Source organism: Phymastichus coffea, unplaced genomic scaffold (assembly GCF_024137745.1).
Source record: "Phymastichus coffea isolate CEN01 unplaced genomic scaffold, Cenicafe_Pcof_1.1 PCOF00028, whole genome shotgun sequence".
Taxonomy (NCBI): Eukaryota; Metazoa; Arthropoda; class Insecta; order Hymenoptera; family Eulophidae; genus Phymastichus; species Phymastichus coffea.
In genome coordinates, this window is record NW_026706839.1 from 2,694,090 (window position 1) to 2,709,717 (window position 15,628).

General features: G+C 38.4%; 1 protein-coding gene across 5 annotated transcripts; it reads right to left on the reverse strand.

Moving 5' to 3' along the window:
- Positions 1 to 826: 826 nt before the first annotated feature.
- LOC131662937 (zinc finger protein GLI1-like) lies at positions 827 to 5,148 on the reverse strand. 5 transcript variants are annotated; one of them, XM_058932952.1, is made up of 3 exons: positions 4,282 to 5,148; positions 3,509 to 3,586; positions 827 to 2,921 (listed from the first exon to the last, which is right to left on the reverse strand). In XM_058932952.1, exon 3 carries the CDS (start codon positions 2,865 to 2,867, stop codon positions 1,692 to 1,694), a length of 1,176 nt encoding a protein of 391 aa, XP_058788935.1. In that variant the 5' UTR covers positions 2,868 to 2,921; positions 3,509 to 3,586; positions 4,282 to 5,148; the 3' UTR covers positions 827 to 1,691. The 5 variants fall into 5 exon arrangements, with proteins under 5 accessions (XP_058788935.1, XP_058788934.1, XP_058788932.1 ...); XM_058932951.1 differs by having other exon boundaries at positions 3,505 to 3,586; XM_058932949.1 differs by having other exon boundaries at positions 3,505 to 3,794.
- Between the last annotated feature and the right edge of the window lie 10,480 nt (positions 5,149 to 15,628).

A 15,628-nucleotide genomic window follows, 5' to 3' on the forward strand; every position in this document is an offset into this window, starting at 1 on the left:
ATGCTTATAACCCTCAAACAGTACATTCTGATACTTTTTAACCTAGTGTGGCCTTTTCTCCCTCACTTCGCTCGGGCTCAAGCGTCCACACGAGGCTCGAAACACTTTCTCGCACTAGTATCGAAATTAGAAACAGCAGCTCCACATAAAGATCTCAGTTTTTCACTTTGAGAAATTTTGTTGTGATCAGGCATGGAGATTGTTTTCTAAATTTAACAAAAATTTTAACCAGAAGTTTTAAATAAAGGAGCCAAGCATGGTTTTCTATTACGTCGATTTTATTTATTACATAAATAAATTAATATAATTACATATTGCTAAATTTCGATTACACCAACTTAAATGAAAGTTACTAGACGCTAGTAACATTAGCCATATTCGCTTAGCGGCTATACGCACTACAACCAAACTCAACTACAGTTCGTAGTTACGAAGTTGCACAGTTCGAAAGCGGGAAAATGCAAAAATAAGTCTCCAGCGACGCACGAATCTATTAGTGCCTCCCTTTTCCAACATAAATTATTAGTAAAGAAAAGTCTCGCGCAGCTGTTAAACAAAAATAATTTTCTCTATTACAACTTTTATAAAACAGATTATGGATCAGTAATTTAATATAATTATATTCAACGTAATTCAATGGCAATGCTTTTCAATTCATTCTATATTGCTATTTTTGAGTTGACTTATTTTTCAATATTTAGAAAAAGAAGTGAAATTACAGTAAAAACTGAGTAATAAAAGAGAAATATATAGGTTTTAATTGTTTATCATGAAGATGATAATTTATTATAAAGTATAAAAAATTGTCATTACGTAAAATTATTAGTTTCAGAAAATGTAGTCATTTAAGGATTGTAAGCATTCAAATTTTTATTAAATGTAATTATATATAGAGTGTTAGACAGATTTAAATAAAAATTTAATGAAAAAAATATTGTTATTTTTACAGTACATAATCTTTTTTCTAAAAACACATGAACTTTTTATATTTACTTATACTATCGTAATGAATATAATGCAACGTACGGCAATAATCTACGTTGTAATATTTAGAAAGCAAAGTTCGTAATTTTTGTAATTTAAGCTATCTATGTAAGAATAAGTTAGCGTTTGTTGCATGGATAAAAATAGTTCTTTGAAAGACGAATGTATAATTTTATACTGAATAGCCACGTGTTTTACAAAATGTTGTCTAAAAACTTCGTGTTAATACATAAAATAGATATAATTTTTATGACAATAGTTGATTACATATTTTACTAAAAATGTGAAATCATGCATTATACAAGTATAATTTCGATAAATAAAAACTTATAATACTATATTCTTATTATTTTTATCAATAATAGTTCGTCATATTTATTACAAATAAATCACCGATATCAACGTGATTGACGATGATGCACTTTTTAGGATAGCTAATTTAATGAAGTAATTTTGGTCGTTGATGAATATCGTATAAAATCGTTTTTGTACATAATCTTTCATACAGTACTAGACATTTTTTTACATGGAAATTAGAGTAAAGGTCCAACATTTCACATTCTTCGTAAAAGATCTTATATACATTTTCATGTGGTTGTTAATTTGATAATTTTTCACAATTTTCTTATCGTGTAAAAACCAACAAAAAATAAAAAGTTTCTTATTATTATGAGATGATCTCAAGGGTGCCAATATTAAATATGAAATTAGCAAGGTGGTTGTAATTCTGTTTGCCCTCGAGATTTTTGCTTTTTTGGTCTCCTTTTTGGCTTCTTTTGGATTACCTCTATCTCGCTAGTTTGCTTTTCCGACTTTAATATCTCAGCATAAGACTTAATATGATCTTTTGATGCATGTATCATCGTACATTCAGGTGGTGATTGAGGCAGTACGTTTTGAAATTGTTTGTTTAAAATATTTGAAGGAAATTCATTCTTAGGAGTCGATGTCGCTACCGGCTCCCAAGGCTCATTTATCTCATAAACATTTCCCAATTCGGATTTTACTGGATTCTTATCCAAGATTTGATGCTTGTCTCTTGTAATCTTAAATTTCCTTTCATTAGTATTTCTGTGCATATTAAAGTGATCGCTAAAATAATCCTTGTGTGGAAAACTCTTCTTACAGTATGTGCAAAAGATATTCTTCTCGTCCTTGTAGTGCCACTGCAAATGTCTCTTTAAATCTAAAGTTTTGTTGTAGACTTTATTACACCCATCTACATGACAAATGTGCTGCTGCTTGCTGGAATTTTGTTTGGCGCTGGTTTTGTTGTCAGAGATTCCAGGATCTTTGGTGATGCAGATGAGGGATTGGCATTCTCCTTGCATGGTCATTTCTGAATTTGTCACTTCAACAATGTGCTTGTTGTCTGGTTTTCGTGTTTTGTTTTTACGTCTATGCTTAACTTTTGGATTGGGTAGCGGATTCTGAGCATCAGGATGAGTTTTAAGAGTCAATGGAGTATTTGGTGTATTGTTGGAATCACCTCGAATCTTCTTCCTCTCAGTAATATACTCAACATGTGTCGCTTTACATGGTATAACAATATGTGAAAAAATTGATAAGGGTCTGCAAGATAAATTTGGATAAATATTGTAAAAGCTGGACGTGGGTACTATATTTGATAGTTGAGAAACCGGCAACGTTGGATGTAAATTATTGTAGTTATTCAATGGTTGATGCAATAAAGGAGATGATGTTGGTGATGTATTCGCAATTACCGGCGAGACGAATTCATAGTAACAATTATAACTTGGGACCCAATAGATTTGCTTATTTGGCTGAGAAATATGATTGGAAAATTGCTGTACTTGATTCATATTGTACGTGTAACTTATATTAGCTCCACTTGTATCATAAATTATCTTTCTATCATTCATCAATACTACTGACTGTGTCCTAAAGTTGCTTAATGATTATGACGCCATACCTATCTGTAATTTAATTTGCAGATCAGATGATCGATTTAAACCATACAGGAAATTTATGAAATTCAGGTTTATTTTTTATTTAAAAACACAAGCTATACTCGATATGTAATTTCTTCTGCAAAACGGTTACGATTGATCATCTATAACGTTATTTTTTATTAATAAGTTAAAAGAGTGAAACATTTATCTTTATTACTTTATCAATTAATAATAGACAATCTATTAATTTTAATGAAAATAAATGTATGCTTTGCGTGACATTATGCGAGACGTATATAGAGTGAACAACTAGCAAAAATTTCAATGTTTGTAAAAGGAATAATGTCATTTTAGTTATTGAATTGAAATAAATATTCAAATAATGGAGGTCAGATATAATATTGTTATATAATATAATTAAATTACGGAAACTAATAAATTATAGATATGCTCCTTGGCACTAAGATTTCAATAACATCAACATTTATGTTTTTCCAAATAAATAATTTCAAATGTATATTCTACTACCGAAACAATATATTAAAAAATGTGATTATGAAATCACAGTTAATATTTGGCTAGTATAAATATTTTGAGTGGTCATTACCTACACAATATACTACGTTGCTCAACGTATTTCACTATGGAAAAGAAACCACTCGCACTTTTCTCGTAGTTGTGCGTGTTCACTGTGAAAAATGTTTTTTACTGATCATTACTTTTCACTGCGCCCTCAGAAAGAATAACGAACTTCAAGATTGTACTATTATTCGTTTGATAAACTATTGATATGAATGCAAATTTATGTTTACCTACAAACGTTCGTCCAAAGTAATACCTCTAGAACAACTGAATTAGTATTGTGGAGAATCATGTGTTTACACATAGCGATAACTTCTGTTGTTCAAATTGAAATAATTCGCATTATATATGTATTTATAGGTAAGACCAAATGATTTTTTATTTCACTGTAGTCGATAATATTATTTAATGATAATTAGTGAAATTTTTCGTATCGAAGATAACAATATTTTTCGAACACACGTAATTTACGTTTTGCAAAAAAATGCATCAAGTCTTTCTATGATATTGGCTGTAATCATATAAAGACATATTTCATCATATTCAAAAATCGTAATTACATTTAGACATTAACATGCAGAAAACAATCTGCATATAGTTAATAATAGTTATAGTTGCAGTTTATAAACTGGTTTACAATTATTCCATTGACCTATCAAATACGGTAAAAGCACTTATTGCTGTGCGGTGATAAAATACGTCATCTACGGCAGTTAATTATTTAATGGATTATATGTTTAGAATATGAATGGCTACCGTTCTCTCTGAAAATATGCCCCAAATTACGAATATTTTTCAGTACCTTGCTATCCGTACAACGTTATTTCCGTTGATAAATCTATTCTTCAAACAACTCTTTCAATTGGTCAGTTATCAACCCAGAAACTCGCGAACTAGTAAAGAAAGCTTTTGCGGTTCCTGCCTCAATCGTCTTGTCAGTTGAGAATAAAACCGAAGCAATTCGCTCATTCGCTAGAAACTGGAATTGGTTGTTCGGACTCAATGAGACCTTGTTGTGATCCTCTTGGTATTTGCACAAATACACGCTCGCGTTATACCTGGGTCTTCTGCAAGATCGCGTGTTTCACGGTTTATGGCCTTGACGCCATGAGCGGATCTCTTCTGTGCGACTCTTTTCAAAGACCTCTTTCTCGCTCCAACACTTGCTGCTACCTCGACTCGTATACAAAGCTTCGGAAATTCGTAGAAAAATCGGCGCGATGATCATCTCGATGCCTCTTTTTAGCATGCCTTTGTATTCTTTAGAGACGCGCTTTCTTCATTTAATGAGATCACGTTTTCTAACTCAACGAATCTATCATTTTTTTTCGCCATTGTCGAGCCCATTTTCGACTCTCGCAATAATAACTCCAATTTCGCTTTTTTTCATGCCAAGCAAATTGAGTGATTTGTACCCACTGGTGACACGAATATATTTCATGGGCGAACATAATTAGTTGGTTTTTAAAAAGATACTGATTCACTCATACTCAAAAGTGATGAGGATTTTAATGCTCAAGTATCACTTCACAACTGACTAACAAACATGTCACCTGATTTTACAAGCTGTCGACTACTTGATCGTTTCGAACATTGTACAAAAAATTGTAGAACGTGCGGCTTGTTGCTTGAAAATAAAGGTCGATTCAATCACGGGATAGAATGTAGCAGCGACCATATTCTCGCGCGCGACTGGTATTAAAAGTGACACGTGAATATTATAGCCATTTAATGTCCGAAGGGAAGTGGCACTCGCGTTCTCTCTCTCTCCCTCTCTTGTATTTATGACGCGTAGAAACCTGTGTGTCTATGCATGCATATCGGCTGGACACTTCAAGTATCTACAAACTAATTACAGGATACGCACGCGATAATTGCACGTAGCTTATTAAAGAAGCTGTTTGAAGATACATATAGAAAAAGAGTCTTCAATAATTCTAAGACTTCATTTCATTACATACTTTGAAGTTATTTCACGCGGAAGAGTTGAAAATAACCGAATTTTATTTAATTACGGTACTCGATTATAACCGTGTGCTTTCAAAGCAATTGAAACTACACTTGCAAAGCCGTGTTACATACGAATACAGTGTATCGGTAAATTTGTGTAATTATACCGAGGTGTTTTTCAAAAACATATGAATTTTCGCGATGGAAAATTGCAATGAAGAAAACACGTTGTGTGCCCGTAGCTTGTATACAGTTGGTTTAATTTGCAAAATCGTGACTGTTGGCCAGAGTAGAGTCGCCGACGGAGAACGCTGCGCCGTCATCATTAAATTCACGTATATACGCGAGAGAAGACGTAGAGACTGACGGATTCTCGAGTGCAACTAATCGCGCACGCGATCTTTCTTTCTGTTACTGTGCGTATGCGTGCAGTAGTGCGACCTTGACAGGACTCTTACTTATCCCCCTTCACTTCGATTTTATCTACACACCATTTTTTTCCATCTGCACGCAGTTGTTTACTTTGCTATAATGTTTATTGATCTTGAAAAGAGATAAAAGAACCTAATTATATCCAAGAAAGGTTAATAATTTGTCAACATGTATTGTTCACATTCATAGATGAATGCAAGTCGTACAATCTTCGCTATTACTCTTGCTGAATACATTTTTCCATGACAAGTCGTATCGTTTATTTCATATATTCTCACGTAATTGATGCAAGGTATATAGCTCATACAAAAGTCAAACGTTCAGAGATACCTTGTGTACAAATGGAATCAACCTTATTTCCATCTATCTTGAGCAAATATCGTCAATTTTTCCTATGGCCGATTTTCTCCACTTCGCGATGGCGGCTCATCAGGCGATATATATCGGCTATACAACATACGTAGACCGATCTATTTTTAGCGCCAAAATTGATTGACCTGTAAGTAGTTCACTTAATATGTAAACAGGTAAATTGTACCGGCTACGCGGATGTACGTTATATGAGGCATGTAAGTGCGTTTATTTTCGTACGGACAACGCATAGGAAATCAAGAAATCAATAATAACGCAGTGGCGACAGCGTAAGAACAACTGGAAAATTTATAACATACTCTGCTATTAATAGTAATCACCGCAGTTTATATTAAAATCATCACTTTTGTTAATTGATTGCGTCAGTGTGAGTTGGAAAAATATTATCGTCGTGCAATGAATTTATAACGTAGCGCACGTGAGAGGCGCTACTTGCCAAGAATGCGTGAGAATATACGCGACTTGCAGAAATTAGACTGATGTTTTGAGTGACGCACACGCATGCAGCAGTGAATTGTAAAGAGCCGTCGCGTGACCGACGCTCGAATCATGTGTCGCTGTACTTATGGTTTTTTATTTTACTCTACTGTCTCTCATTGTCAAGTCAAGATACGCATTTACCGTTGTTGTTTCCATTCATAATCAGAGCGCAACTTCTTTGTTTTTCGTCCATTCGACGGAAAATGAAATCGGCGAGAGAAAAAGATGCAAATTCATCGATTGTCGAAGTTCATCGACGACAAGCCTCAACCTCTCCCTCAAAGAATCCGATAGAACGAGAGAGAGAGAGAGAGAGAGAGAGGGTCCTACGAACAGGCGGTACTATGAATACGAAGCAGCGGAAGCTTTCGGCCGCCGCCACGCTGCGACACAAATCCTTCCCTCTACCGCGCCGACGAAATTCATGAGCCTGGAGTAGAGAGAGAAAGAGCTTCCTCCGCTCTCTCTGCGACATGCAGGAAACTCACTTGGGTTTTCCGGCTTTGTAAACTTTTATTTACTCTTTTGTTTATTTAATTTGTAATAATTTTCGAATTATTTCTTTTGTTTGAATTATAAATAAAAAGGCTATCAGAGATTGAAGGAAAAACGAAACGTTTATATTTTATCTGTAGAATATCACATAAATCGCAAAATTAACACACGAATCAATGAATAATCCAGTGAAGTAAAAGGAGATAACACCTTTTTTGCCACTCACTTCCGAATTCATTTTATCTCTGTCCATCTGATGTGTCGCTATCGAGCCTCTCTCTTCCTCCCTCTTTTGCCCGCACGTATGTTTTTTTCTTTCATTTTTTTTTTGCATTTTCTCTTTGGCTAGCAGAGAGCCCAAGCGAGTCCATTGAGTCGTGACGCGCGCTCGAAAAAGGGATCCTTTATAGTACTGTTTGCCCTCTTCGCTCGAGTGGCCAGCAGCGTTTCTTTCTTTTCTTCTTTTTGCTCTTTCTTGCAACCCCCAACTCCCTTGGCCATTTTCGTTTTTAACGCGACGCTTTATGCGACCGAGCCTCGCACTGCGACTATAGCTGAGCATGTATTGATTAATCTTTGTTATATTGTGTTTGGTTTTGTTTGCTACGATTTTTATTTTTGCAATGTTCCTTTTTCAAAATTCATGAGCGAAAAATTATTATCAATTATAATAATTTCGTAAATACAATCACTTGAATTTCAAGTGAGATGTAGTTCAGGACTTATCACGGCTATATCAGATAGTAACTACCACAATATTTATATGAATAAAATGATATTTTGATATCAGGTATACCTAAAGTATCGAATGAGCAAATAAATATCTGTCGATATATATATATATATTCGCAAGTACTTACCAACGCCATATTATCAAACCTCAGCGTATCTCTTATTCCGTTTCTTTCTTTTTTCACTTTGTACATTCGTTTGCGAACAAAATGGTGAACGGCATTGTTAACTCGATAAATTTAAATACATAAATGTACATCAGTTCGAGTTAATATACGTGTATCGTATAGAGCCTTAATTACTTTTATCCAAGATTACACTTGTCACTGTCAATAACAAAGTTTTTATTCTTCGCCACATTTAATGAAGTATATGGGGATGACCCAGAATGACCACCGCGTAATTATAAGTATATAACGCACGCACCGCAGCTGATGAGAACTTTTACAAGACCGAAATCGATTTAGCTACGTGTATACGATTAATCTAAAGCAAAAAAAGGAGTTAATTAGAAGAGCGCGCGAATGAACGAGAAACGCGTGAGCGCGCCTGGACCAATTAAATTCAGGCGCCATTGCCGTCGCGCTCTTGAAAGGGAAGCGTATCACCCTTCGAACTCGCTTTCGCGAGACCCTTAATTACTACGTGACTGCTGATTGGGCGGCAATTTTTGAAAATACAAAACAAAGGTTAATATCGCCCTCCCACCTTATCTACGATTACCTTCTTCATTATTTTTCGCGGTGTATTGGAAGATTTCTCTCGACTTTCTATTTCATTACACCTATTACGTTTGGAGTTACAGCTCAGAATTATGAATCATTTTTTACTTGCTTTGGTTTACTAATTATTCCGTTTTATTTCTATGTTTCACACGAGTGTAGATAACTATATTATTCTAGTAAGTCATAAGTTTGTAAAACTATACATTTCAGTGCGCTTACATCTTAAAAGAATATTCTAGTCGATTAAAAAGAACCAAAAAATAGCATGAAATAAATGACTTCAATGAACAAAATTGGCATTTTTATAATGGTGCATTAACAGTAAGACAAAAGGAGAAAGCGCAGGGTTCTGACGAGGAAAAGGGAGGGGGGGGGGAGTTTCAAGCGCGATTCAACCTATTATTATCCAGCGCCGCAGATAATTCAATTTATTTCTCATATTTATGGGACGCGAATGTATATCCGAGAGAGAGAGAGAGAGAGAGAGAGAGAGAGAGAGAGAGAGAGAATCTTGAATGGAAAGGAGAAAAAACAATTTGCTGTGTATAAGGGGGCGCAGCCCCTGTTTCATTTTTGATCTTTTTCGCTAAAATAAATGCGCATATTACGTTGTTTTTATCTTCGCGAATTGTTGGAAATAAAGTTAACGAAACTTAATTCAACTGCGTTATATGCTTGGGGTGTATAATGATCGGGGACTGAATAGATTGTAATTGAACATTTTTTTTATCTTTCAATATTCAAAAATGAAAATTGCCAGGTATATGTTGAGAAGGAAATGACTGTGTGTGATGCGAGTGTATGTGCCTATCAAACTGTGTGAAATTGAAGCCGAAATTTCAGTTTTCATGCTTATCCGAAAATATATCGCATTATCCGGAAATCATAACTCGCTGCATAAAATATCTCGACTGATTTTCACTCTTTTACCACTCGAATTGAAATAGCTGGACAAGTATGCTCGGGACGAAAATTGTTTTCGACGGCTCTCTCTTTCTCTCTGTACATATATCGTTGTAAACTCGAGAGCTTTTGATTTCACTATCCAATAGGGGGTGGTAGTCATGATCGGGCAAAAGCGCGCGCGCGCGTCGACGATCATCGGCCGCGAACCCTCCCTCATGTAATATTAATGGCCACCCCGACGACAAGAGCGCGTATCGAATGATATAAGCTTTCGATGGTGGCGGAGGCGGCGGGTGAATGCCCGTCGCGTGGCATCAACAATCGCTTCGTTATTTGCTCTTCCAATTCGTTGCGTGCGCCTTCGTTTGAATTTGTTGAATGTCATTGCTTTGTTTGTCTTTACTTATCGCTTTTACTTATCTAAAAGTGCAATTGTTAATTGTCAGACAATGCCTCTCACTTGTCGAATTAAATCGAATAGCTTGAATGTCAATTAACTTATCATCCAAATCCATGAGCTTACAAAAAATTATAAAATTACGCCAACCCATTTTAAAGTAGAAAAGCAGCATTATCAATGTAGTACACGTACGAGTACAAGCGTATATCTGAATTCAACTTCAATTCAACTGTCTCTTTCACTCGCTCACTCAATTCTTCAAACTCTCACTTGATTTGTCGTCGCGCTTTTGATTTCTCGTCGGCTTGGCGTGCTGTACTCTGTCTTTTTCTCCGGCTGATTGGCCGTTCTGATTTTCAATGGCGCGAGTGTACGAGAGTCCGAATTTAAACTATGATTATATGGCAACGCCCTGATAAGTATGGGTCTCCTCGTCGTCGGTGAAGCCGTAATGAAGCTTTGACAAATTAGAACTGTCGAAAATTACCGAAGCGACTAGAGAGAGAGAAAGAGAGAGGAGGTGGGGGGGAGGAGAGAGAGAGAGAGAGAAGGAGGGCAGTGCCGCTAATGGATCGATTTATTTCGGGGTGGCGACTCTATTGCAAGCTAAATTAGCTCGTCGCTTTTGATGAGCGACGTGCGTTGTATCTTTCTTCCTCTGGCGCTGCTTTAGTAGCCTTTGATTGATCAGCAATCTAGGCTCTCGGGATCTTTGACTTTGATGTAGAACGTCCACTCATCACGCGCGTATATTTTTATACGACTGCGTAGTTGCTTCGATCGACGTTCCCGCTAACCAGACTATGCTACTCACTACATGTAATCGACGCATAACCGTTGTTTTCACTATCGTTTTCGCTTCAACTCGCGGGGGCCATTAACATTTCAGCTAAGCATCAGTTTAATTAGGGTAAACACAGCTCTGTACGCAATTAAAATTACATATTTCATGGCCGCGAGGCATGCATGTGGTTTCGCCTCTCTTCGCCAACTTCAGCAACTTCAACTTTCCCTCTTCAGTTTTCACTGGTCGCATAGTGGCGCAAAAGCAGCGGCAGATCTCGCCGGAAGATAACCAGCGCATACCTCCTCTTGGCAAAGTTTTCCTTTTACGCTCCGCACGCGGCCTATCGCGGATATCCATCAACCTTGGCGGCGAGCAAAAAGACTTACGAATTTGTCGTTCAACTCGTGGCGGGAACTTATTCCAACCCTTGACAAGCTAGACCCAAATTCGACTGAAGGGCTAATACTGGCGCCAACTTGGCGCGATCTCCTCATTTGTTATATGTTATATACATGCCGACGTCGACGCGGCCGTGTGGGAACGGACACGCCGCGAGCTTTGAAGTCTAGTTCGCACAGCGATCTTTGTTTTCTTAGATTAATTGCTTTTTTCGATGCGCTCTCCAGCTTCTTCTTCCCTCTCGTTCCCATTCTTTTTCTCATTTGCCGCGTCCCGTCTGAGACTCTCTTTTGTTTTAGAGTCCGCGCCGGTGGTTCATAATTGAGTTTAGAATGTGTGGGGGTGGTTCGCAGTGCTGATTTCAATAAATTTGCCACGCTTGTGATAGTTTTGATTTATCGTTGTGTAATTACATGTATACTGCGAACGTGGGCTGATACGAGTAAAGCAAATTGCAATCGTCGGGCCGGTTTTTAAAAGTGCAAGATTCGACGTCATTTGATCTTCAAAATTGTTCGACCGACGTGAATTATTTCTCTGAAACTCAGACTCAATCGCGAGAGTTCAGCAGGCGGTGAATTTCAAAGTGCAGAGTAAATCTTTGAAAGCCACACAGTGCGCTCGCCACCGACGTAAGACAACCGACGACGCGTAAAAGTCACACGAGTATAGCAGCGGCCGCGAGTTCTGCACGTGAGCGTGTCCGACTAGATGAATTTAGCGAGCGTATGTTACTCTGACGAGACGCTAAGTATCAAAGTACCTCGGTACTTCCAACATTATTGTTTTTCTACGTAAGAGAAAGACGCCGAGATAAATATAGACACCGACTGAGTTTTAGCGATGTTCGCTCAATTAAAAACGTGAGAAAATCAATTATTTCGAAGGCCACACCAGATAACAGCAAGTGTGATCGCACTAACCGCAACAACAATAACAAAAACGACCATAAAATTAATCTGAATTATCCAACGACTGGTGTGACCAACTACCCCTCGAAAAGAAATCTCATGCGCGCGCGCGCACGCACACGTATGAGAATTATAATAAAAGCAGGAGAGAAGAATCGGAGTCAAGTATGTTCGGGTATACGAGGCCATTTGTGCGTATGCTGCGTCATTGACAGTGGCCGCCTTTAATAATTTATTAGCGGGTTCTCTCTTATACGCGTGAGCACCCCATGATTGCGTCGTGTCGACTGTCCCCGACAGCGAGCAAGTAGGAGAAATCGTGCCACCGCGGGTGGTCCTCGACACGGATCCTCTAGTCGTTATTAATGCCCCACACACCACCGCCGCGCGCAAGCTCCAACAAGTACCCAATCAATTATTTATACGACCTCGGCTGCGTACGCGCGCGCGTTAAGGTGCGACATGTGCTAAGGACGCTCGCCTCTTCCTCTTTTTATTGTAGAAAGAGAGATCGCGCGGTCGGATAAAGTTTTTCTTGCCGGCAGATGAAACGGCGCTTTTTGTCGCCGATGTCGCGCGAGCCGATACACATCAATTTTCGTCGAATGGATCTTTCTAACGAGATGGATGAAATTGCGATTCGGAGGCTTTTATCGCTCGTTAACGCGTGTTCATTATTTCACTTGGACATTATTAACAAAAGAAACTTTGCCTTTTCACGAGGCACGGCATACCGAAGAGTGCGCGCGCACGCGCGCACGCGGTTCTTAGTAACGAAACTAAAAAACAAACTTTATATTTCTCTGGATTGCAATCTCACACACACGTACACACAAAGCGAGAAACACCCGCGCGGTGCAAAAGCATTAAAATACCATACAGGAAGTCGTGAAAAAAATTACCCCGAAGAGCGATAAAAAAATCGTAACGCGCTCTCATATACCTTCTCTCTCTCTCTCTCTCTCTCTCTCTCTCCCTAATTGTTATAAGTAAGCTCGAGCAAACATGAAAAATCACACGGCGCACATCTCCACGTAATGTTCCGCTGTGTACACGCGAATGATAATAAGGCTCACAGGCATTACGATTTAAAGTCAACTCTATACCACGCGCGCAGGCGTGTCAATGCTCATCAGTATAGCACCGCCTCTCAGCAAAGATTTCTTTAATTACTTAATTGCCCAGTCTGCGAGGCTTGCGATTCTTCGCTTGTCTATATAACACACGGTTTCCACCCATTCTCGATACAATTTCATATATCGTCCTTTCAATAAACCCTCGAGCCACATAGATTCGATTCGTTTCGGTCAAGACGGATTTATTTATCAAGAAAAAGATGCGCACAATTAGCATACATCACGTGGTTCGTAAGGGTCAGTAAGCGCGGCGCAGGGTCAGAGACGATTGGCAGCCTGTTATTAGTGGGGTTGCACTTTGAGAGGAAGAGAAAGAGAGCGAGAGAGAGAGAGAGAGAGAGAGAAAACTGAGAGAAACGTTTACGTGCGCGTACGCACTTATGCCCGTGTGTATACCTGTTCTACCCTTGCAAACTGATTAATTCACGCGTCATGGTCGACATTATTGCTCGTATTAATGTAATTATTCTCGGTGCCGGTATCAAGTATGTTCAACGAGGAGGGTACGCGCCGACGATCGATTGCAATATTATCCTACCAAGACGAAATTGTCAAGTCGCGAAATTCCGTAATGGATCGATAAGGAATGTAATTGTTCTGTGAAATGCATACACGACTGTCAAAGATGTAAATTTGTAGCATACGCTCAATTATGTAATGGCAAGTCTGCGGCATTTTAAATGGCAGACTACCGCGGCGTGCTACACATTATTCCCCGCCGTTCAACGTTTATCTAACGCGCGCGTACGAGTACTTTTAAATACAAATTGAGCCGACAATTCGATATAATGATATAGCGGTAAGAGTATTGTTTACAAGTAATTGGCATATACGATGCCCGATAACTAATAAATGAATATTGTAAAAACAGATAACTACCGGCTTGCCGTGCGCTAATAGAAGCATGCGTATAATAAGTGTGTGCGATTATTATTACCATTGTTTTTCTTCTCTTTCAGTTGTCATGTATACCTCGTTACGATATCTGACATTGGTGTATATTTAACTAGCCAGCGAATGTACGTGATTTTTCCACTGTCAATTTAATCTAGCCGCAATTTCGGACGCGCGCGGCAATAAACATCAATCTCAATCCGACCCCCTCTCTCAGCGCGAGTTTAATCAAACGCTAACCAGCGCGCGCAAGATTTAATCTGTAACCCCCGTACTCCGATTCGTGATATACTTTCGCTTACGTGCGGCAAGCGATTCTAAATTTCCAAGCTTAATGTAATCACAACATCGAGGGGTGGGCTATGTCGTACATTACATTCACTTGGGATACACTTCGGATGTACTTAAAAGAGTATGTGCATTGGCGGCTCGGTGAGTTTTAGCTTCATGATGACTTTTTCATCTGTACTGTATTATACCTACATGATAAAATTATTATAAACCGTCCACTGATTGAGTGAATCGTAAAAGACATCCACTGAGCAGAGAGGTGTTTCGCTTAAAATGAATTTACTAAAGTTATGAAAACTAACTTAAGTGATGATGTTGCTGGGATGTTGCCTTTATTTTTTGAAAACGATATATATCGGGTCGTTATAAATGGAATGATATTGCAGACATGTGGAAACACGTATGAAAAAGCGAAACAAGATGCAGCTTAATCATCTAACTTCAACAAAAGGGTGAACAATCGGTAGCAACCGTGCAGGGAATAGTAAGGTGAGAAAATAAAGATCGTATTCGCGTATTGTTCTTTGCCGATTAAATTCTATCCTCCTGCAAATGTAACAAAAGCGAGGGAAATCAAACCAGCAATCTTGTGCGACAAATAGCAAGGTGTGAAAACGCAGAACTTTTCTTTACTTATGCACGTGGAAAAGCGTCCTGCGACCAAAATGCATATACTTAGTCGGAGTTTTAGCAGCGTTTCATATACAGTGTGCACCCTATGATTTGGCAGAGCGAGAGAGAGAGAGAGAGAGAAAAGTATAAGCGGCCAGTGCGATGACACGTTGTGCATTGTTCGCCCTTCATTCTTCTTTTGTCTGTCGATGCGTGGAAAAGTATAAGCGTTTTGATAATGCACAGCCAGCCGTCTGTCGCAGCACGCTGCTATGTCATCGATGCCATTGGTATAGTTTCCTGCGAAAGGTCTTTCATTTTCCCTCTCCCGCGCCAAGAGTTCGCTACTGCGAAATTGCACACGGCGACACATCACTTTATTTCAGGGCAGATCCAGCAAGAGACCAAAAAGTCCTCGTGTGCGTCAAAATTATAGTAGTTTTTCCTTCTCTAAGCGACGCGCAGTTTTGCTCGTGCCAATGTCGTCGTGCGAGTGCTTAGTCTTTTTCTTTCTATTGGATAGCTCTGTAATTTAAAAATATGAGAGTCGGCAATAGTTTTATCGTGAAAAGCGATAAATCATCCAAATGTCAGTTTGTACAATCTCAAAAGTGGAAAAAGGCAAAT